General features: G+C 40.6%; 1 protein-coding gene across 3 annotated transcripts in view; it reads left to right on the top strand.

Moving 5' to 3' along the window:
- MAP3K20 (mitogen-activated protein kinase kinase kinase 20) overlaps nt 1-23,927 on the top strand; it is a 193,358-nt gene that overhangs the window by 143,479 nt on the left and 25,952 nt on the right. For 2 of the 3 annotated variants that reach the window (XM_055108786.2, XM_034954519.3), the window contains 5 exons: nt 12,155-12,199; nt 14,659-14,689; nt 14,787-14,926; nt 20,836-20,898; nt 21,866-21,958. In XM_055108786.2, coding sequence (XP_054964761.1) covers nt 12,155-12,199; nt 14,659-14,689; nt 14,787-14,926; nt 20,836-20,898; nt 21,866-21,958 — 372 coding nt within the window. Of the gene's footprint in view, nt 1-3,653; nt 9,625-12,154; nt 12,200-14,658; nt 14,690-14,786; nt 14,927-20,835; nt 20,899-21,865; nt 21,959-23,927 lie in introns of those variants that run through there. The other variant, XM_034954521.3, reaches the window with a different exon arrangement.

A 23,927-nucleotide genomic window follows, 5' to 3' on the forward strand; every position in this document is an offset into this window, starting at 1 on the left:
CAGTGTGTTTGTATATTAGAATTACAATAATAAAATCCGATGTATTTTCACACCATCTGCTCAGTCTCAGAACATGCACCTCGGTGCTGATTAACTCCTTCTAGTCACTCAGTCATTAATAACTGTAACTCCAGCAGCTCACTGACTAACAGAGTCTTTGATGTGTCAGAACTTAACCATGTTTTCCTTCTAAAATGGAGCTAACCATGATGACATGCAAATGAGAAGCATTAATATTTCGTACTCAATTTAGTGTTATGATCATGGGCAGCAAAATATTGGAAAAAGATTCTCTCTGGACAAGCTTTCAGTATTTATTACACCTAGGCAGTATCTTGTTTTCTCCCAAGTCTTGTATTTAGAGGAATATAAAAATTATTTTTAAGCATTTCACTGGTTATACACTAATCTTGAGCTTACATGCTGATATATTATTCAAGTCTAATCAAATTTCAGCATTCTTTCCTATTTTAAATGGCATAACATTTTCAGGAATTAAGTATAAATTTATAATTGTTTTTTTCCCCAGGGTTTTTAATGGGCAATATTTGTTCACTTAAAATTACCCACGTAATGGTAGATTAAAAGTAAACATATATTTCAAATTCATTTTTGATAGTTGCTATGGTGATGCCAAAAAATACTGAAATGCCGCTCGTTTTGTGATCTTCAAAAAGCTTTCCTATCTTTAAAAGTCTTAATCTTCATTAAGCAGCCAGAGCCCAATTGCAAAGTATTTTCCAGTGTCTAAAGAATAAAATAGTTTGTCTCCTTCCCAACTTGTGTGGAGAAGCAACCTGATATCCAAAAAGGGAAAATACCATGAAGCTAAATGTTTATTATCAGATTCAACTTGGAAAAAAAGGACTTTGGTTCTCCAGGGAATTCCAAAATGAATTGAATTGCTATCCCTAACACTATCATGGAACATTTTATAAGTGCCACATTTTATCTGTGAATTTAACTTGGCTTGTGAGAAAGACGATGAGGGAAGTTTCCTGTTCTGGCTGAGTGGCAGCAGGCAGCCTCTGAAAGCCTCACTCTAGGGATCTGCACAGGAGCAGTGCTTCTCCCAGAGCTCATGAGGGACAGGAGCAAAAATGTGACCTTGTCCCTAGAGCACAGCTTCTGAAGTCTGCGAGGTTTTGTTTTGCTTTAAAATGCATTGAAATCTAAAGCTGTAAAGCATTGCATGGCTTGACTCTTTCTAAATGTAGTATTGTAAGAAAAAACTTTACCCATTCATATATGCTTCAGAACCTTTCTTTAGTTTATTGGCATCAGTTTTGCTAAGAAATGGGCTGCCTTGCACACATTATTGCTCTTAGTAACATAGTTGCGTAATAAAGTGCTCTACAATAAAGCTCTGTGTGCTCGGTAGGTTGCCTGCTTGAGTTTTTAACCCCACAAAACTTTCTGTGAAGGAACTGCTCTGAGGGCTACCATCTAACAATGGACAGCCTGCAGCACAATCTCAATGAGATTTTCTTCTTTTTTCCTTATGGGAGATAAGTTTTCTTTCTTTACAGTACTTGCTTTTAATGTGTCTTCTGCTTAGAGCTGGTATTTCTGAAGGAAAGAAAGTTTATGTTCAGATATTTTGTAAGTAGGTATTTTCTTTTGTCCTCACATCAGTTTCTGTTTAGCTTTAACTGAGATTTCTTAGAGAAAGATGAAATAAACATTTTAAAAAGGAAGTGGCTGGAGGTTTAGCTTTCCTGTAGGTGGCCTCATCTTAATTATGTAAGTTTAACATTTATGTAACTTCATAAAAAATTGTATCATCGAATTAATTTCAAGGGCACTATTTTCTTTCCTAAAACTAAAACATTAGTTAAGGATATTTGGGGAGATTAATCCTTTATGCATAAATATGGATGTTTATTTTCTAATTATAGTTGAAGCTTGATGTAAACTTTTTATTTATTTTAAGAATATAGGCTTATCTGAGAAACATTTATAGAGATCTTTAGAGTCAAACCTCATGTGAGGAAGGACCCTCAAAATAATACAATGAGCCACAAAGAGTTCCTGAGAATATCTAACAATTGAAAACGAATTTCAGAAGCTGAGAAGTTTGACTGCAAGGGAAATAACATCCTGTTTCCAATGTTTAAAGATCTAAAGCAATTGTTTTCTTCCATATAATGGATACCTTTCAGTTGAATTATATGAAATTAAAGTTATTGAACTAACAACTCCAGGAGGGTTTTTCCCAAAAGAACAAGCTACTTTTCAAAAACTCAGCTCCAACTTCACTTTAAAAATTAGGAAATTGAGGCCGGGCGCAGTGGCTCACACCTGTAAACCCAGCACTTTGGGAGGCTGAGGTGGGTGGATCACGAGGTCAGGCGTTCAAGACCAGCCTGGACAGCATAGTGAAACCCCATCTCTACTAAAAATACAAAAAATTAGCTGGGCGTGGTGGCGGGCGCCTGTAATCCCAGCTATTTGGGAGGCTGAGGCAGGAGAATCGCTTGAACCTGGAAGGCAGAGGTTGCAGTGAGCTGAGATAGTGCCACTGCACTCCAGCCTGGGCAACAGTGCTAGACTCTGTCTCAAAAAAAAAAAAAAAAAAAAAAAGGAAACTGATCCTGAATATTAGGTACCAGAATATAGAGGTCATCCCAGTATATTATTTGTACATTATTTATCATAAATGTATCCATATTGAAACTATGCCAAAAACATAAGCCTTGATTTGCTTGTTTCTCAAAAGAAGAGGCAGTAACATTTTTCATGTGCTAACAGTTTTACCCCTGAAATGGATATGCCCAAACATTTATGGGAATAAGTTGGCTGTTCAAAATAATTACGTAAAGTAGAAGATAATGTCTGTGACCACTGTGAGTGGTGACATCTCAGAAAAAAGTTCTGTTGAAAGAAGAAAACTTGAATATTAGCGCGTATTAGAACAATCTAAATTAACACTATTTTCCTTTCTTCCCAGTTTTCATGTGTTTACATACTTAGTCTAACTTAAATGTGAGACAGAATCTAGAATTTGTTCACAAGTGAATTATTTAATAATTTGAATAAATAGTATTACATCAGTTCTGGCTACAATAAATAAATAAGTGGAAGCAAGTGAATTCTAGACTAATTTTTAGTGTATATTCAGAGTACTAATCCAGATAAAAAGGGAGTTAATAACCCACATTTCCCTAGAACTGTATAGACTGCTGAACTGTTTTTTGTGCTTCCTCTAAGCTTTTCTTTTGGGTACAAAGTTTCTTAATTTTTCATTTGAGATTTAATCTCTGCTTAATTTATTTTTTTTTAAATATAATGGTCAACTAAATGTTTCCTTATGAAAGTGAAATTGGGAAAAGTCAAGATAAATCCTAGAAACTATTTTGTTTTAAGCAAAATGAGGGCTTAAAACTTGCAACTTCTTTTCCATTTGAAATTTGGCTTGCTGTGGTGCTTTGCAAACTTTTGGTTGTGATTTATCCTGTCATTCATAAATTATGGCAAATATGCTGGAGCCAAATCTGCCATTAAATAAATTCTCACATAATTCCCTACATTCATTTATTTCACTAATCATTTACCTCCTGTGTAGTGCCAACTAATTTTGTGGTATCTATTTTCCTGATTTAAATTGGTCCTAATTTCTCTTTTTACTTCTGTCCTTTCTTCCCTTTTGATAGCTTCTCTTGCCTCTTGCTGCAAGAATGTCTGAGGAGTCTTACTTTGAATCTAAAACAGAGGAGTCAAACAGTGCAGAGATGTCATGTCAGATCACAGCAACAAGTAACGGGGAGGGCCATGGCATGAACCCAAGTCTGCAGGCCATGATGCTGATGGGCTTTGGGGATATCTTCTCAATGAACAAAGCAGGAGCTGTGATGCATTCTGGGATGCAGATAAACATGCAAGCCAAGCAGAATTCTTCCAAAACCACATCTAAGAGAAGGGGGAAGAAAGTCAACATGGCTCTGGGGTTCAGTGATTTTGACTTGTCAGAAGGTGACGATGATGATGATGATGACGGTGAGGAGGAGGATAATGACATGGATAATAGTGAATGAAAGCAGAAAGCAAAGTAATAAAATCACAAATGTTTGGAAAACACAAAAGTAACTTGTTTATCTCAGTCTGTACAAAAACAGTAAGGAGGCAGAAAGCCAAGCACTGCATTTTTAGCCAATCACATTTACATGACCGTAATTTCTTATCAATTCTACTTTTGATTTATTTTTGCTTACAGAAAAATGGGGGGAGAATTAAGCCAAAGAAGTAAATTTATGAATCAGCAAATGTGGTGCCTGATTATAGAAATTTGTGATCCTATATACAATATAGGACTTTTAAAGTTGTGACATTCTGGCTTTTTCTTTTAATGAATACTTTTTAGTTTGTATTTGACTTTATTTCCTTTATTCAAATCATTTTTAAAAACTTACATTTTGAACACTCTTAACTCCTAATTGTTCTTTGACACGTAGTAATTCTGTGACATACTTTTTTTTTCTTATAGCAATACAATGTAATATCAGAAATGGTTGGCCTGAGCAACATAGTAAGACCTCGTCTCTACTAATAATTAAAAAACTAGCTGGCATGGTAGCACACACCTGTAGTCCCAGATACTTGGGAGGCCAAGGCAGGAGGATTGCTTGAGACCTAGCAATCAGTCAGGGCTGCAGTGAGCCACGATGGCACCACTGCACTCTAGCCTGGGCAAGAGAACAAGATCCTGTCTCAAAAAACAAAAAAAAGAAAGAATTGATAGTACAAAATCCAACAACAACAATACTGAGATGATCTAAGAAGGTTATAACAAAATGCTCTTCAGAAATACCTAAGTGCTGAGAATTTTTAGTACTAAAGAGCACAGCTGCTCAAAGTAAAGCCTGAGCAGTGTTCTCAGTAATGTATTTGAAGGAAAAATACCCTGATTTGAAACCAACAGCAGATGTTGCAAACTTTCATACCACTGCTGGCCATGGAAGCTTCTTAACAACACACTGTCATTTAAGGCTGTGCTTGTGCTTTATACAAAGAGAAAGAGGTGGTCTTAAGGGGATGCTTCCAGGGGGGTGAGTTCATGCCTCTCCTGTATTTTCCAGCAAGTGGGGTATGCGTGGTGGTTTGTTTTTTAGAGGGGCATAATAATCCAGGATTCTAAGCATATGCTCAGCTATTTTAAAGAGGAAATTAAATATTATAAAAGAAATAGTAAAGATAAGTTATCCTCACTTAGGCAAAAGCACAGGTCCTTTCCATATCAAGTTTAGCCTACCAGGGTTGTTTTTTGTTTTAACCCTGCTTAATAATGTTGGTGTTTTAGAAGTAGATACAGGCACTGCTCTGAAAACCTGGCTAGCCAAGGATATTCTCAGAATGTTATCACCTATTTGTCAAAGCTTGTTTAAATTATAAAACACTTTATATATATGAGGCAAAAGAACTAAGACTTTTTTCAAACTAAATTAGAAAGGAGTGTCATTATTTGACTGTTACACCAAAATATTTTTGGTGGGTCTTTTTATGGAAGTTTAAAGAAAGGACATCATCATAGATATGATCTAACAGTATTTCTAACTATATTTGATCATTAAAAGCCTCTTGGAATTTGAAGCGTGACATGTTTCTAATGCCCCTTGAGAGGTGAAAAATACCACATAATGATCAGTATGCTGTGCCAGCTTCATTTGGGGAGAAATAACTAGTAGAAAGTTCTGGGTGTGAGGTGTACAGCAGTCTAGGTGGCATAGTGATGAAGAAAGGGATCAGAGTCTGACTGTCACTCAGAATCCTGGGCTCAGTTGCTTGACAACCTTGGGAAAATTATTTTATCTTTGTGCGTCTGTTTGCTGATCTTCGGCGTGGGAATAACAACAGTACCTACTTGAAAGGATCATTGTGCAGATTAAAATAAAGAATATACGTAAAGCACTGTAACACAGCGCCAGGCCCACGGAAAGTGGCTAATGTTAGCTACTGTGAATGGTGCCAGTGAAGACACTGAAAAATAAGTGATTTCAGTAACCTTCTGGAAAACTATCAGTTTCAAATAATATTTTCTCTGTAGTATGAGATGAAATTAAAAGTGGATAGCTTTCAGGAAAGATAAAGAGAACATGCTTAGAATGTAAGCTAAACAGATTTTTTCTGTTGCTCTTTGAAAACTATGAGCCCTGGCCAGCTTAACCTGGTCTGAGGTGAGACCAAACACAAAAACAGTAGATAAATCTCTCCCTAAAAGATGGATTCCCCCACATACCCATGCTACTAGTTTCTCTGTCTGTTCACACATATGTGCAAATACATGAACACAGCCTGTCTGTGCTCAGACATAGAGAAGTACTACCTGACTTGAGTCAATGCACCCAAGCAGAAAAGCTCGGAGTAGAGCAGAAGGGAGGGCTTGGGACTCCTGTCTTTCCAGCATGCCCTGGGGTGCAGTGGTCAGCCACCTGAAGAGAGAGCCAATAGCATGGGGTTTACAAGGCACAGATAGTCATTCATTCAACACATATTCATAGAGCTCCTTCTCTGTGCCAGACACTGTTCTGGAAGATAGCTACATGAAAATCTTTGCACTCACAGAGCTTACATGCCAGTGAGTGAAGATTGATGATAAATAAAGCAAATGCATCATATGTTCACATTTGATAAGTATATGCCAAAAAATGAAGCCGGGAAGGAGGACAAGGCCCATGGGTGGGTGTTGAGGTTTTTAAAGTGTGGTCAGGAAAGGCCCCACTGATAAGGTAACATTTGAGCAAGGCTGAAAAAGGCAAGGGGATCTTTGGGGCTAACTTCGGGATCCCTGCACTTTATGTAAGAATGTAAACCTTGAGTCTCATTTAAGAATGATCAGCAATACGTTTAGAACATATGAACTGAATGAAATGGACATTTTTTCTTAATTTACATATAAATCCATATGATTATACATAAAGTTCTGATGCATTAATAAAAGCAGCCAAATAGGGCCAAAGAGAAAAATAACAGGACTCTGTACTGGACCTAACTTTATCATTAATTAGGTAATATTTTCCTCATTTCTTTACTGCTGCCATTTTCCTCACCAGTATTCCAGAGATGGTCATAGCTCATTACTCTACCACCAAGAACCTACAAGGAATTAGAATACAGCAGAATTGGCCTCAGTGAAGAGCTTAAAATTGTTCTCCTCCTAGAACTGGACTATTGATCATTACCACGTGACGTTGGCTCTATTACTTTCTGTTCCCAATGTCCTTCTAGTGGTTTGAAAATGTTAAAACATCCCTAAAATCTAAATCATATAATCAGAATTTTATAGTGTCCCACTCTATCTGTAAAGATCATTTGGAAGACTTTAGACTCTATTAATTTTAAAAGGAATATTTATTAGCCATATGCAGAATTTCTAATGACGATATTGTACAGCTTCTAATTCACTTTTCAGATCAGTGTTTGAAATGGCAATTATCAGTGTTGGATTTAGTTCCAATTACTTGATTTACAAAAATGTACATTTAGAGAAGGTGAAAAGAAACAGTGAGAAATGTAAATTGTGGGAATAATTATCAGAGACATGCAACTGAAAATGTCTCACCTTTCATCTTTTTTTCTTAATTCATAAAGTTATCTTGTAGAATTTGATGAGACCCTCCTAGTCATTCTCAGCTGGGGCGGTGCTGTCACCGAATGGTGTTTGAGAGTGTTGGGGCTAGGGCACATTTTTGGTTGTCACAGCAACTGGGGTGGCATTTGCTGCCCAGTGCCAGGAATAGTAACATTATGAATGCCAGGGACAGTGTGCTCAGTAAAGTCTTCCATCCAAAAGGGGCAGGGCGCGGTGGCTCACGCCTGTAATCCCAGCACTTTGGGAGGCCAAGGTGGGCGGATCACCTGATGTCAGGGGTTCGAGACCAGCCTGGCCAACATGGTGAAACCCTGTTGCTACTAAAAATACAAAAATTGGCTGGGTGTGGTGTCACATGCCAGTAACCCCAGCTACTAGGGAGGCTGAGGCAGGAGAATCACTTGAACCCGGGAGGCAGAGGTTGCAGTGAGCTGAGATTGCACCACTACACTCCAGCCTGGATGACAGAGTGAGACTTCATCTCAAAAAACAAAACAAAACAAAACAAAACCCAGTAGCATTGTCCCTTCCCCACTGACAAACTTATCAAATCCAGAAGCTTTAGAGTTTCGTCTCTAATTATTTTTCTCCTGAACAAAATTACCCAAGTCAAAACAAAATGTATTTTTAGAATTACAGCAGCATACGACCTGAATTTTGTGAGTTTCGTGGCTTTATCTTAAATCACCATTTCCCTAAAAATGGTTTCTTTCTCCTTAGAAATGCTGGTGGCAACTTGATGAAACAGCCAAATGCACCAGGGCAGGTCACTTTCCCATTACACTGATTCCACAATTAAAAAAAAAGAAAAAGAAAAAAAAACTCATTGAGATAGCTACAATTCTATAGGTTAATTTAAAGCCTCCTTTTTCTACTCATTTTTGAAAGCAAAATTATATTTTACTATTTTACATAACCAGTGAAAAGACGTTGAAAGCCTACAGCTCACTGTTTTTGGTGCTCTGGAAATGTTGAGGGTGGGTTTTTAACCAGTGATTTTTAACGCGCAGTGAATTTGTTAGACTTTTAAACACTAGCTAAGGTAGTCAAACTTGATCCCCATTAAAAATCAAGGAATTAGGGGTCGGGGGAGGGTTTAGGAGTGATCCAGAATGACCTCCCAGAATTACTGTGCGTACAACTTTATTTTTCAGAGTTTTCATTGGAATGGTAAGAGTTTTATGAAAGACAGTTTTAAAACTTATTCTGAGTTAAATATTAATACTTTAAAAAATTATTGTACTAGACTTATTGCAGCCTGTTGAAAGTAGCAGAGTTTCATCATACCATATATATAACAGAGCATAAATTTTCTATAATCAGGCACCTTTTGCTGCTTTTGAGTAAGACTGTTTTCCTGTTTAGGTGTTAAGCATTGCCAGACATAAAAATCTATTCTCTCCTCTCAATTGTAGCATAGCCTGACAGCTCTAGATACAGCATTTCTATGATGAAAAATGAGTATCCATCAGGAAATCTAGAAGACTAGCCGTGTTTTCTCAGACTCCACCTTTGTTTGCACTCTGTTGCCTGTGAGGAGCTTTCTGGCATGTGATTATTTACTTCAAAACTAGAGTTCCAAGCACCTACATTAATTATTTTATATTGTGTGCAGAATAGTATATCTTTTAATGTCAGATATGATACACTGCACATATTGCTTTTGCACTCTTAAAATTTTTGTACTAAATAATAGAAAATATTTATATTCTTTGAGTGTGAGCTTTGAATAGATGGCATTATCACTTTATTGTTTTTTTAACAAAAACTTTTTCTCAATTCTTCTATTGCAATGTTATTCTGAGCAAGTCCTATGCCAAATATCTTGTATAATGTTTGTATGGAAGATTAAATTTTACTCTTGTGTGGTAAGACTATTTCAGTTACTGATTTTATAGTTGGAATTTGATATTCCAGCACAAAGTCCACAGTGTATTCAGAAATCCAAGTTGGTGTCATACATTTCATTTTGATGTGAACTTTTCTTTGCTTTCCTTTGTTCTAAGACTCCATTTTGCAATAAACGTTTTGACAGTAAATCCCTTTGTTATGTGTTGCTGTGTCTATAAGATCCCTGTTAGATTGGATTCCCAACATCCTTTGAAGGAATCGTTGTCACACACATGCACACAAGTGTTAGCTTTTCTCTCCTAAAGTCAGTGGGAGTGTAAATAATAAATTTGTAAAGTGATGGGACAGTCATGGGGTGGATTTTTTTTTTATTCCCTAAAGAAAGAAAGGCTTAGAACTCATCCTACAGCAGATACACTGATATGTTAACAAGGTACAGAAAACATAAAGGAAATGGTAAGCCACTCTGTGGCTGGAGACCATTAACTCTTATCCCCTGTCTTGCCAAATTCAAACCGTCATGAAGCAGTGCCTGGCTCCAGCCTTCCTCTCACTGATCTTTGCTAGCATTGTGCAAAGAATCCTGCTGGAGTGAGCGTCCAGCTGAAGCCAGTGCGTTTCCCTAGGCATCGTATTGGAGAACCATCCTCAGTGTGCAACCAACCCCCTCTCCTTTCAACATTAAAACCAAAGATTCTGGTTGTGATTAGTTATTTCATTTACAACTTCTATTCTATTCAAAAAAATACTTTCTCAATTTTGTTTAGTACAACATTTAGGAATTTTATAAAAATAACACTACACATCCCCTCCCCCCAACTCAATTTCTATAAAGGTGAGCCTTGATGCAGGAAAGTATTTCTGTAACTCAGACTGTTGTTTCTTGAACGAACCAAAAAAGTTTCGTATTTCACATTTGCTTCTGTGATGGGAGAAGGGAATGGCATGATTCTGCAGCTGTGTCCAGCTGCCCTGTGAAGAGACAAAATTGTCACCTATTTTTCTTTGATCCAGTTCAGCTTTAGATTCTGTTCCTCAAGTCTTTCTCCTTTCCCCATTATTAAAGCAAGTGAATGTGTGTGATGACTCCTACCCACCTCAAGTGTTTCCGAGGAGGCAAGGGCAACCCTGGAGGGAAGGGAAGCACATGCAGGTAGCAGAGTATACGCAGAACAGGATCGATTTCAGTGTGTACTTTATGTCCTGACAACTTGTCTATAAATACTCAAACCTAAACATTCATATCCATTTCAGCTAGTGGGTTTTTCCGCTTGCCTTCCCACCCTGTCTGCCTCATTTACCCTTTTTCCTCCAACATGAACTCACTGCCTTCCATTCCCATCCTTCCCTCCTGTCCCTCCCTCTCCCGCCATGCCAGGTTTTGCCTTGTTGCTTCTCTTTACCCGGAATCACCTCTCTTCTTGCCCTGCAGGACCCAGCTCAAGCCGTGCTGCCCTCCATTCTCCCATCTTATTTTATGAATCCCTTTGTGAATACATCCGTCTATGGTATACCCATAGACATTGAACTCTATACCAGAGAACTTAGCATTCCAGTAAATGCACCCTTTAATTTTATTCATTCTTTAAAATGACTCAACAAAAATTTACCAGATACCGTATGCCAGGCACTATGTTAGGCATTAAGTAAACCGAGATTCAGGTGACCTTGGACTCCCCCAGGCATAATTTATAACTGTATTAGCCCCAGTTAAATTGAAAGCTCCTTGAAGGCAGGGGCTGTGCCTTTCCTAGCAGAATTTTGAGCATGTGGGTACAAAATACCTGTAAGTTAGAAAGGTTAACTCACCTACCCTATGATTTTTATACTAACAGTAAAAGCCACCAAACTCAACTTCTTTTTTTTGAAACTCACTCACAAGAAAATATTTGTAACAGAAGATGAGTGACGTTTTGCCATATTATCTCATAAGCAATTCATTTTTGGGGGGCAAGTTAGGCTATTTAAAGCTAATAGCTGTACTAAACTCTAATTTGACTTATAGGACACACAGACTTCTAAAAATTATGTAAGCATTTATTATTTAGATGGCCATGGGGCATAATTAGTTCTTTGGCTCTGAAAATGGTGCAGGCCGAAGTCCTCTGGAGGCATCTTCATTTGTACTTGTGAACCTCACAGGGAGGTATTTTAATCTGTTTTAGTTAGAGCAACTCTGCAGCCTGGGTTTCTTAGGACCGTACCAATTTCCCATGTCCTTCTTCATCCGTGGGTGCTAACATTTGGTTTTTAAAATATTGTGCAAATGAGATCTTTAAACACTTAGAAATTCCCCCTTGAGAATAGGCATAATACATGATCTGGTTACTAAGTGGTTGCTTTGGAATTTTCATTAATAATCCAACAGTCCTCATGTTGGCTGAGACTCTGAGGAAGACTCTAGGTCTCTGAGAAAATGTCAGAAATTCCTTGACTGCTGAGGCCTGATTGTGGGATGTAAAAACCAGGTACCAACAAAGGAATATGAAACAGCTCCCAAAGTACATGAATTGTTACTGAGAGATTGGTGAACATTACTGGAGCACTGAGAACTGCCTCTTAAGGTCAGGAAAACTGTTTTCCATTCAACCCAACCTGCAGGAGGAACCAAGCCAGAGCAGCAGCTGAGAGCTGAAAGAGTGAGACAAGAGGATGAACCAAAAAGACAATGATAATATTACTTTTTTTTTTTTCATTTCATGCATATTTCCCATGCAGCTGCTGCCTTCCTTTGAGATTGGTGCATGGACAGAAGACGATGTGGTAAGCTCTTTGTATTCATGCCTTATTTGACTTGAGCAGGTATTTCATAAATTTTTCCCTAAGTTTTTAGGGGAAGAGATTGGGCCTTAGGAAAGTCTAACTAGGAGAAGTTGACAAATTCTTTTCTCGCTCTGTCTCCCAGGCTGGAGTGCAGTGGTGCGATCTCAGCTCACTGCAACCTCCACCTCCTGAGGTTCAAGCGATTCTCCTGCCTCAGCCTCCTGAGTAGCTAAGACTATAGGTTCCCACCAGCATGCCTGGCTAATTTTTGTATTTTTAGTAGAGATGGCGTTTCACCATGTTGGCCAGGCTGGTCTCGAACTCCTGACCTCAAGTGATGTGCCCGCCTCGGCCTCCCAAAGTGCTGGGATTATAGGTGTGAGCCACTGCGCCTGGCCTTTTTTTCTGTTTTTAATGCAATAATGATTGAAAATAAAGCCTCAAGAGTAAAGCAAGTATCTCTGCAAATCTTCTAAGTGGGTTCTACCTTCCTAAATTGCTCTGAAAGTATTCCAGAATACAATAACAAATACCCATGAGGAAATTAAAGTGGCAGCTCGGGAAAACAAATGAACATACTTGAAAAAAAAGTGATCTTAAATCTTTTTACAAGAACAGGGGTGGCCTCGAGCCATGGTAGAGGAGGATCTGGTCAAGGCAGTGCTGGGCTGGTACACCGCTGAACTGGCTTTCCTTCCACCTCAGGCCTGTTTGAAAGTGAGGCATCATATTTGCCAGCCTTATTCTGGCCTCCCAAGTGGGAATAGACACAAGCACGCCCAGACATTCTCTGTAGCTTTAGCCAGAGAAGCCCTGTGCTTTTGAGAGGCTGCACTCAGACTGTTGAAGTCCAAAAGAAGTCCTGCACTCTGCATTCTTGATAGAAACCCTGAGAAACAATCCAACTTAGTCTGTTACATCACCATATCTATTTTTTTAGTGACAAAACAGGTATGAAAATTCCTGATGTGAAAACTCAGAGACTAGGTTGGGCACGGTGGCCTGTAATCCCAGCACTTTGGGAGGCTGAGGCAGGAGGATCACTTGAGGTCAGGAGTTCGAGACCAGCCTGGCCAACATGGTGAAACCCCATCTCTACTAAAAATACAAAAATCAGCCAGGTGTGGTAGCACATGCCTATAATCCCAGCTACTTGGGAGACTGAGGCAAGAGAATCGCTTGAACATGGAAGGTGGAGGTTGCAGTGAGCTGAGATCACACCACTGTATTCCAGCCTGGGCAACAGAGCAAGGCTTCATCTCAAAAAAAAAAATTTTTTTTAAGTTCTATAAAACTCAGGGACTTATGCTATCCAGGTCTATTTAACAAGCTCAGGGTATCACTAAATGAAAATGAAAAAAACAAAAGATGTAATGCCAGCCTTAGTGGGTTTGGGCTCCAGCCCAGGGAACAGACCAGGTGCCACAAAGTGCAGACTAGCTACTGGAAACTCCTCAAAAGATCTGTTTACCTAGCTCAACCTGGTTTTGGGCCCAGGCATTTCCCTCTCTGCCCTTTGTATTCTTTTGAAGTGCACCTGCTTTCAACATTAGCTAACCTCTTTGGCTTCCGTAGGGTAAGGAAACTTGGCACCAGTTGCCACTATTTTTTCCCATTCACTGAGCCCCAGTGAGTCTCACTTTCCTGCCAGCCTTGCTTAACAAGGAAAGAGGACTCAGGGTCTCCTTTATTCACAAGCCTGGATATAATCTCTTTATCCCTAGCTGCAAAGTTTCCCCTGTCATTTGAAAAGAAAATTTTGAAAAATCACCGAGTTCTAACAGCTATTTTTAGTCTTTGCTCTGAGGCTGAGTGGCTTCCAGGCCACTTAAATAAAATTCCAGAGTTGAGGGCTCCCCAGAGAATCACAGGGACTGAGTCTGGCCTCCCATCCTTCTCTCCTCACCAAGGTACTGTGAGAGGCCACCAGTAAACCCAGACCCTGTGATATACAGGGACTAAGGGTCACTGGGTCCAATCTCCTCATTCTACATAGGAAGCTCCACACTTTGACTTGGCTGGGGCCACGTGGCTACTTCATGACCTGGCCTAGAACAAAAGATTCCTTCTGTCTGTTGCTCTGTCCACTGCTGTGTGGTCCCTGGAACTCATACAATTCCTGAGTAAACTGGTGCCCCTCAGCAATCCAGGGGACCACTGGCACATAAATGGAAAAATCACTATAAGTAAGAACCCTCTTGAAAGGATTTAAAAATATCTCCCAAAGAAGGAGGAAAACCAACGGTCTTTTAACTGTCCAAGACCCCCGAAGAGAGGGATATCTCCCATTTGAAAGCTTGAGGTTTTAAAACTACAAAGAGAAAGTCTTCTATTTTACCTTTGTGGTTGAGCCAGGAATTAAAGTTATTTTGATCTATTGAAAACTCTATGTTTACTGTGAAGACTGGCCACTGACCATGTGTGAATCTTCAAAACCGTATGTGTCCTCTCTTTCACAGTATTGTTGGGTTCAGCAGCTCGTCAGAAAAGGCAAGTGGAATAAGTTACCTTCTTCAATCATGGAGTTAACTTTGTTTTGGATGTGATTTCATCTAATTTTATTCTGCTTTCTAATCACTTCCTTCAGGTGACTCTTCAGCAGAGATGAGTGTATATGCAAGCTTGTTTAAAGAAAACAACATTACAGGGAAGCGGCTGCTGCTGCTGGAGGAAGAAGACCTGAAAGACATGGGCATTGTCTCCAAGGGGCATATCATTCACTTCAAGGTACCTGAGAAAGGGACAACATTCCATCAGCAAACCCTTTTTTTGTTTGTTTGGTTTTTTTTGAGGCAGAGTCTTGCTCTGTTGCCCAGGCTGGAGTGCAAAGGCACAATCTTGGCTCGTTGCACCCTCCGCCTCCTGGGTTCAAGCGATTCTCCTGCCTCAGCCTCCCAAGTAGCTGGGATTACAGAAGCGTGCCACCACACCCAGCTAATTTTTGTATTTTTAGTAGAGATGGGGCTTCACCATGTTTTCCTGGCTGGTCTCCAACTCCTGACCTCAAATGATCCACCTGCCTCAGCCTCCCAAAGTGCTGGGATTACAGGCGTGAGCCACCAGGCCTGGCCTCCATCAACAAATCTTTATTGAGCACCTACTATGCAGCAGATCACGTGTTAGGGGCTGCAGATGGAAACAGTGCTATGCTGGTCATTACTGTGCTGAAATGCTTACACAAGTTGATAATCAGCAGCTGCCCCCAGGCACCCCTATTCCTTCCTCATAATCCAAACAGCAAAAAGGTGCATACATGGTGTAGTAGGAGTCACAGGGAGATAACCTGAATATCACCCCCCTGCCCTCAGGAAGTCTCTAATCTGGTGGAGAAAACAGATACTGCTTATGCGATAATGGTAAATGACAGCTGTAAGAAATACCACAAAGGCAGTGTGGTGCCTGGAAAACAGCCATCCACCCAGAATAGCAGGAGGTGACTCAGTTTAATTCTAGAGAGGACAAAAATCCATCAGGAATCCCTAAGGACCCCAGAATTTCTGCATGGCCAAAGGGAAACCTAAGCCAATGCAGTAACCTAAAGGCATTTGTAATTTTTGTCATTATGACCTGGAACAGACACCACCATGTATGTGTTTTAATCCCCACTTACTCAGGAAGTTCTAACATTTCCCCCAAAACTTAACTGTTAAGTAGTTTCAAAGCTAAACCTCTGTGTTCATTGTGGTGGTCGTGGTCATGGTTGTTTTTTGTTTGTTTTTGTTTTTTCAATTTAGCAACTTAAACTGAGTAAGAATTGCTGGCATCTGTGTGGTCATTGTGACTAATCTTGTTTTAAGAGAGATCTTAGAATAAAATCAGGTTTGCTCCCCAAACCCACCCCCCATTCCGGTGTGGGTAGATGGACGAGTGTGTATAGGTTAGAAAGAAGAGAAACAGAATAAAGGAGAAAATTTAGAAAAGGCAGCCTCCTGTCCAAATCCACACCTTCACAAAGGCTCTACCAACATGCCAACTAGTCCCTACCTCAGAGCTACCCACACTGACCTTTCTAGAGAAATCTCCATTAAGGCCCAAAGAGAGCCCATTCATTTCATTCTGTGGACCCTAGGTCCAGGAAGAAACATCCTTACAGACTCTCAGCACCCTTTGCGTAACAGTAACAGCTTGGCACTCACCCACCAGAGACCACTTCCACAACAGAAAGAGGACCTTGCTGTCTTCTCCCTCTTAGAGGAAGGGCAGGAAAACTCATGCATAGCATATTTCCCAAAGGCTGGCAAAGAATGTAATCCCAGCCTCTGGGTGTGGGCAAGTCCATCCTAAAAGCTATGCTGGCTTAGGTGGGCCACAGTAGGAAAAAGTATTTTCTGCAGTACAGAGATGTTTCAGAGCTCCAAAAAAGAAATTTTGTAAATCTTGTCCTATTTGGCAGATGCCAAATAAGATGCTCCCACCTCCCCTTCCCACCTGCCATCTTTGAAAAGGCCCAGTATTCCTTAAGGATCAGTTTGGAGGAAGGGTGGTGAGCTGGGATATCTCACCAGAAGCCCTCAGTGATTTACATCTTTCCAAGGGTGGCCCTGGATAACCTAAGTACCCCTTTCATGCTGAGCGGTATCATTTAGGCAAGCGAAGTCCAGACTTACTGTTTATTGTTCAAAAAATTCAGTGAATGTCTACTAATTGTGAGACTGGGCCTATGAAGATTCAAAGAAACCTGTGGTTAAGGAATTTACATCTCAGAGAAAAGATTAAACGTGCACACAGCATCTCCTTGGCAATTGGGAGGAAAGGACCAATTCATTACCCGGACTTGGGAGAGGCCATGGTGGGAGATGGAGAGGGTAAACTTCACAGACTGGGTGGCCCTTGAGCCGGATCTTGGAGGAATGACAGATTTTGGAATGTAGACCAGGAAAGGAAGGAACATTAATCTAGACAGAGAGAACAAAGAGTTAAGAGAAATGGAAGAGAATGTGGAGGAACAGAAAAGACGAGTCCCGACCTAAGTAGCATAAGCAGCTCCGTCTGCAGAACACGGGTGATGAGTAGAACGCATGGCACCTGAAGTGGAAGGAAGGTGGGGCCAGATCCTGGACAGCTTACAACTTCAGGCTGGGGGGAAAGAGCTGGAATTTGACCAGCTGTCGGGAGTATTGAGAATTGACATGTTTACACTTTGCTTCTGGAAGTTTTAAAATGTATTAAAAAGGCAAGGCTGGGTTTTGAAAAAACAGGAGGGTATAAATGTGGAGAATAATAAGCACTGCAGTGTAGCAAAAATGCGAATGGAGAGAAGGGGAAGATGTCACAGGTAAGAGGGCTGTTCTCAGGCTCAAGAAGGAAAGCACAATGAAGTATTGATTGTTGTGGACAGACTGGCTGGGGCCGCTGTCGCAGGCAGTAAAAGAATTTACCAAGACAGTCGTAGGTAAAGAAAGGCAGATTTATTAGAGAAAGTATGAAGATGCGTTGCAAGGGTGCAATGGGCAGCACAGCAGAGAAGGGGCTGTCTGCCAAGAGGCAGGGGCTTGAGGGAAGTTTTATGGGATCATACTGGAGGGGCTACGTGCAGATAGGGTGTGCAGACAAGGTCATGCTGCTGGAGTTACTTGCAGAATGAGGTATTTGGGAACAGGTTGTTGTGATTGTCTGTGATTAGCCGTCTCTCAGAACAACTGTTATCCCCCACCTGGGACCCCCTCCTCGTTGTTGCTTACTTATTAGGACTCCACACTGATATGTGCGGCAGCATGGATGAGCCTTGAACATGATGCTAAATGAAAGAAGCCAGACACAAAGGTCACATATTGTATGAGACATCCTGAATAGGCGAATCCAGAGAGACAGAAAGCAATCAGTGATTGCCAGCTGCTAGGGGGAGGAGGCAAGGGTTCTTGACTGCCTAATGGGAGTAGAGCCCCCTTTGGGGGTGATGAAAATGTTTTGGAACTAGATAGAGGTACTGGTTGCACAACATCGTGAATGTGCTAAATGCCATTCAATTGCCCACTTTAAAATGGTTAATTTTGTGGTATGTGAATTTGACCTCATTAAAAAATAATAATAAAGCAAAGGAAAGCACAGGCACCTCTACACCCTGCCCAAGAGTAGTCTTCTTCCAGCTAGGAAGCTTTCTGTCTTTGGCAGAAAGGATGTGTGTGGCCAGGAAAGTGAAGAGGAAGACAGGAATATCTGTCCACAAAGTAGGAAATAAGGAGAGAATGCTGTTACAAAAATCAAATGTTGGAAAAGCTTTAAGATAGAATCGGTGGTCGAAAGGGTCTCAGGGCCAGGCACCGTGGCTCAAGCCTGCAATCCCAGCACTTTGGGAGGTCAAGGTGGGCAACTCACTTGAAACCAGGAGTTCAAGACCAGGCTGGGCAACATGGCGAAACCTTGCCTCTGCAAAAAATGCAAAAATTAGCCAGGCATGTGGTGCACGCCTGTGGTGGTCCCAGCTACCTGGGAGGTTGAGGTGGGAGGATCGCTTGAGCCCAAGAGGTTGAGGCTGCCATGAACTATGATTGCACCACTGCACTACAGCCTGGGCAATAGAGTGAGACCCTGTCTAAAAAAAAAAAAAAAAAAAAAAAAAGGCAGGGACAGGGGACAGGGGTCTAAGCTTGCAGAGAAGCCAAGGAACATGCAGAGAGAAAAAGCCCTGTTGGAAGCAGCCACTTAAAAGTAAAAAAAAAAAATTATTTGACCCACTAGAGTGGAGTCAGTGTAATGTCCTCTTTTTATGACCTCTGCAGAGGGTCTGCCCAGAGCTCCAAATGAAGGAGTAGCCTGCATCTGTTGGGGGTCCTAACACTGCCCTCAAACTCCTGAGTGAGTCTGCACTCAGTCATTCTAAAGACAGTCATTCACAGAGGGGCAGTCTCCAAAGTGTGGAATGCGGACCCCTCCCCCTTACTGCCAAGGCTGGGGCTGTATGTAAGAATGGCTACCCAGTGGGGGCTCAGCCAACAGGTGACCACTAAACTCAGCCAGAGCATGGGGATTTCCAACAAGTTTATATGAGAGGGAAAGATAAAGGGAAAGGGTCATGTGCACTTACTCTAGGAGGGCCCTGCATAGACTCAATTAAGATAAGTAATGCTCCAAGCTGGGCCTTTGGGGATGAGTAGCTCCACACTGGAGGAGTCCTCCTGGTCCTTGTCAGAAGTGTTTCTCACACACAGCCTGATGGTAAGAATGTATCCTTTATTCTTTGCGCTTTCACTGAGGAAGGCACAATTGTTGTGTACTTTCTCCAAGAGTCTCAGTCCTTAAATGGTAGGTGATCAAACTGGACAGTGGAGCAGTATATCCACCTTTTTTTTTTTTTTTTTTTTGAGCTGGAGTCTCACTGTGCCGCCCAGGCTGAAGTGCAATGGTGCGATCTTGGCTCACTGCAACCTCCGCCTCCCGGATTCAAGCGATTCTCCTGCCTCAGCCTCCTGAGTAGCTGGAATTATAGGCGCAGGCTACACCACACCTGGCTAATTTTTGTATTTTTAGTAGAGACAGGGCTTCACCATGTTGGTCAGGCTAGTCTCGAACTTCTGACCTCATGATCCGCCCACCTCAGCATCCCAAAGTGCTGAGATTACAGATGTGAGCCACCGCACGCGGCCCCCACCCATTCTTTTCCTTTGTGTTTGTCCCTCCCTTTAAGCCTGACCATGGCTCCCTTCTTCTCTGAGCCTGCAAGCCCTCGTGTGGAGGAGTAGAGTGTAAGAAGTAGGACTGAACACCCAATAAGTGTTCATTACATTGTCAGCTGTCAACAGTTTTTATTTTGCTTTAAAATAAAATGCATCTAATTTTCTCAGGTTGGTACTTTTTTACTCTCTCTGCAATCAGTTCTTAGAAAATCTGAACTGTGCCTGCTGAGTATCCAAAAAATCATCATTTAAATTGTCTTCCTTTCCTTTCAGATTTGTGTTTCATTGGCAGAGGGGATGTTGGACACATATCCAAAGAAATGTTCTTATAATGCAATCAACCTTTTAGTGAGATTCTAGCCTTCCTGAAAGTCTGGTGTTATGTGCTGTGCTGCTTTGCTCACTGTTATTCAGAGTGGCACCTGCATTCTGTACAATAGAACATCCACTTCTCAGTACTATACTCTGCCGGCGTTTGAAAAATTGTTTTATTTATTGCTTAGTCTGAGGTTCAACATCTTTAAAATGTCTTCTTTCTTGGCCTCATCCCTGTAATCCGAGCACTTTGAGAGGCCAAGGCAGGAGGCCAAGATTTCAAGACCAGCCTGGGCAACAGAGTAAGACCCCATCTCTACAAAAAATAAAATAAATTAGCTGGGTGTGGTGGTGTGTGCCTGAGTCCCAGCCACTTGGGAGGCTGAGATGGAAGAATCTCTTGAGCTCAGGAGTTCAAGGCTGTGGTGAGTTATGATAGCATTACTGCACTCCAGCCTGCACGACAGAATGAGACCTGGTCTCCAAAATAAAAAATAATTTTTAAAAATTTCTGGTCCTTTAAATAATTACAAACCACCTACACTGCTTTGGACAATGAGATTTATTCTAAATAGACGTTGGATATAAATGCCCCCAAGATATTTTATGAACTAGGTAAATAAGGAATGTTTTTGTTTGTACCCAATGATTTTAATCTTCTCTTGGTATTATTGGATCATTAATAAAGTCATATGATTTTTTTTACAGTCAGCCATTGAGAAATTAACCCATGATTACATAAATTTGTTTCACTTCCCACCACTAATTAAGGTAAGTAAGGTTTTTCTTACCGACACTAATGCTACCTTTATTGACACATGCACCTGCTGCATCCACACCTAAATTTGCCAATGTCGGTAATGGTTGTTTGAAGTGAAATTTCATCATATCTGTCTAACAAAAGGCCCTTTGAAGCAAGGGATGTGTATAAATTGAACACCCTTGTTCCCCACAAGTTGAAATATTAACAATTCGTTCATGATAAGAACAACACACCTTACTTTAGTGGCTAGGAGTTGTAAGTGCCAACATTGTAGGTGAGGTCCTGTGGCCTCCCACCTGACCCTGGATACTTTTCAACATGTAAGTCACTGAGAGAATTCATACCCTGGAGCGCTTGATCATCAACTTTCATAGGGGATGGGAGGTTTACTATTTGAATAACATATTAGTATACTTAACATTTTGCATCTAGTTTAAAGGAATATGGCATACTTTGTTTAAAATCAGCAAATACTTGCAATTCATACACAGAACTTTACTTATTCACTAACAGCTATAGTTTTTCATCTCTAAGCCCTCAAAGACTCGTTTTGTTCCTCTGCTTCATCCTCCATCCACATTTGCATCCTCCATCCACTGCGTAATCCCTCTTTGGGAATAGCTTGTAAATGCCCTGGGTATTGTGAACCTCTAAAGTTGAAATCTCACAATGCATCTCGAGGTGCTAAGTGCATTTCTAGGGTAAAATTGCACAATGCAAGATGCACTGTGATAAATGTAAGACAGTGACATTCAATTTGAACTGCATGAAATAAATCATTTGGCAAAGTCCTGAAAGGCATAATATGTCATTTCTGTTGGTTGATGTAATTAGAATTTGTAGCTTAATCCAAAATAACCAAAAGTTAATAGATTAGAATAGAAAAAAAAAAAAACTAGTGCCAAGATATCATCTTCTTTACATGAGAAGTAAAAACAACATCTAGAATAATTGGTGCTTGGTTTCCTGTTTTAGGACTCAGGAGGTGAACCTGAAGAAAACGAGGAAAAAATAGTGAACCTGGAACTGGTTTTTGGTTTTCACTTGAAACCAGGAACTGGCCCACAGGTAAATCACATTTTAAATCCTTTGGATAAATCTCAATCGAACTACTCTTTTTTCTCTTCCGTAACTCCATGGTTTTATACACCCCCTACCAGCTGGTAACTGGATTTTGAGTAAATTTATAGACTTTATAAAATAGAATTTAGCTGAAAGGCTGCCAGCTGCCTCTGTAATCCAGTCTAGGAATCTTACTTTCTCAGTCAGCTGAAGACGCCCATGTGAGGCCACCCAAACATCAGGATAACTCACAGTAAAGCATGGACAGGGAAGGGGGGCCGTGGATACCAGACTGTGTATACCACTCATGTCACAGCTTCCTGCTGATTCATAAGAGAAAGCAGCTTTATAATACCGAGAATAAAAACTAAGAATGAAACTGTAGGCCATGTGGAGACCCAAATTATCAGCTCTAAATAGGGTGGCAGGGCATTTGAGCAACACTTCTTCAATAAGCCTCTCAGTTTATGTCATTTTGAAAGTCTGGAAAAATTATTTGGCCTAGGTAGCCTGTGAATTAGAATTATAGTAGGTTTGTGTTACTTTTGATTACTATAAATAGCTAATGATAATAATGATAACTTCTGTTAACTGACCACTTATTGTGTACCAGGCATACAGTACTGAAGTGTGAAAACTACTTTCCCCCATTTTGCAAATGAGGAAACTGAGGCTCGGACAGGTTAAATAACTTGCCCAAGGGTTACATGGCTAGCAAATAGCAGAATAAAGATTTGAATGCAGGTTGCTCTGGTCTCAGAACCCAAGTTCTTAACTACTCATAATGTGGAAGCCTTCCCTTGAGGGAAGCCAAGGGACCTTATAAATACAGCTCACAAGCTGTGTGAGCCTACCGATTGCTCTGGTAGGCTCAGCTGGCCCTGGCCTTTCCTCAGTGAAACCATGCTTGCTCCAGGCCATTCCTGGGAACCAGTGCCTGGGAATGATTGGAAATTGTTGTGAGGGGTTGAGTTTTTCCTGGGCCTTCCAAAGATGCTTTTTCTAATAATCCAGTTAAAAATGGGCAAAAGATCTGCATAGGGATTTCTCAAAAGAAGACATACAAATGGCCAACAGGTATATGGAAAATGGCTCAGCGTCACTAATTATGAGAGAAATGCAAATCAAAACCACAATGAGATATCATCTCACCCCACTTAGAATGGCTTATATCCAAAAGACAGGCGATAATGAATGCTGGTGAGGATGTGGAGAAAGGAGAACCTTCGTACACTGTTGGTGGGAATGTAAATGATCCAGCAATCCCATTCTAGGTATATAACCAAAAGAATGGAAATCAATGTATTGAAGAGATATCTGCACTCCTATGTTTATTGCAGCACTGTGCACAAAATCCAACATTTGGAAGCAAACCTAAGTGCCCATCAACAGATGAATAAAGAAAACATGGTACATATACACAATGGCATACTGTTCCCAAATAGAATGAAATCTTGTCATTTGCAACAATATGGATGGAACCGGAGGATATTATGTTAAGTGAAATAAGCCAGTCGCAGAAAGACGGAAGCTAAAAATTAAAACACTTGAACTCATGGAGATAGTAGAATGATGATTACCAGAGGCTTGGAAGCATAGCAGGGGAGGGCAAGAGGATGCTGGGATGGTTAATGGGTGAAAATATAGACAGAATGAATAAGATCTATTATTTGATAGCACAACGGGGTGACTACAGTCAACAATAATTATATGTTTTTAAATAATTAAAAGAGTGGAACTGGGATGTCCGTAACACAAAGAAATGAGGTAATGGATGCCCTCAGTTATCCTAATGTGATTATTACATATTATATGCTTGTATCAAAGCATCACAAAGACTGGGCGCAGTGAATCACACCTGTAGTCCCAGCACTTTGGGAGGCTGAGGCTGGTGGATCGCTTGAGCCTAGGAGTTCGAGACCAGCCTGGGCAACACGGTGGAATCCCATCGCTACAAAAAATACAAAAAGTAGCT

This window comes from Pan paniscus, chromosome 13 (assembly GCF_029289425.2).
Source record: "Pan paniscus chromosome 13, NHGRI_mPanPan1-v2.0_pri, whole genome shotgun sequence".
Taxonomy (NCBI): domain Eukaryota; kingdom Metazoa; phylum Chordata; class Mammalia; order Primates; family Hominidae; genus Pan; species Pan paniscus.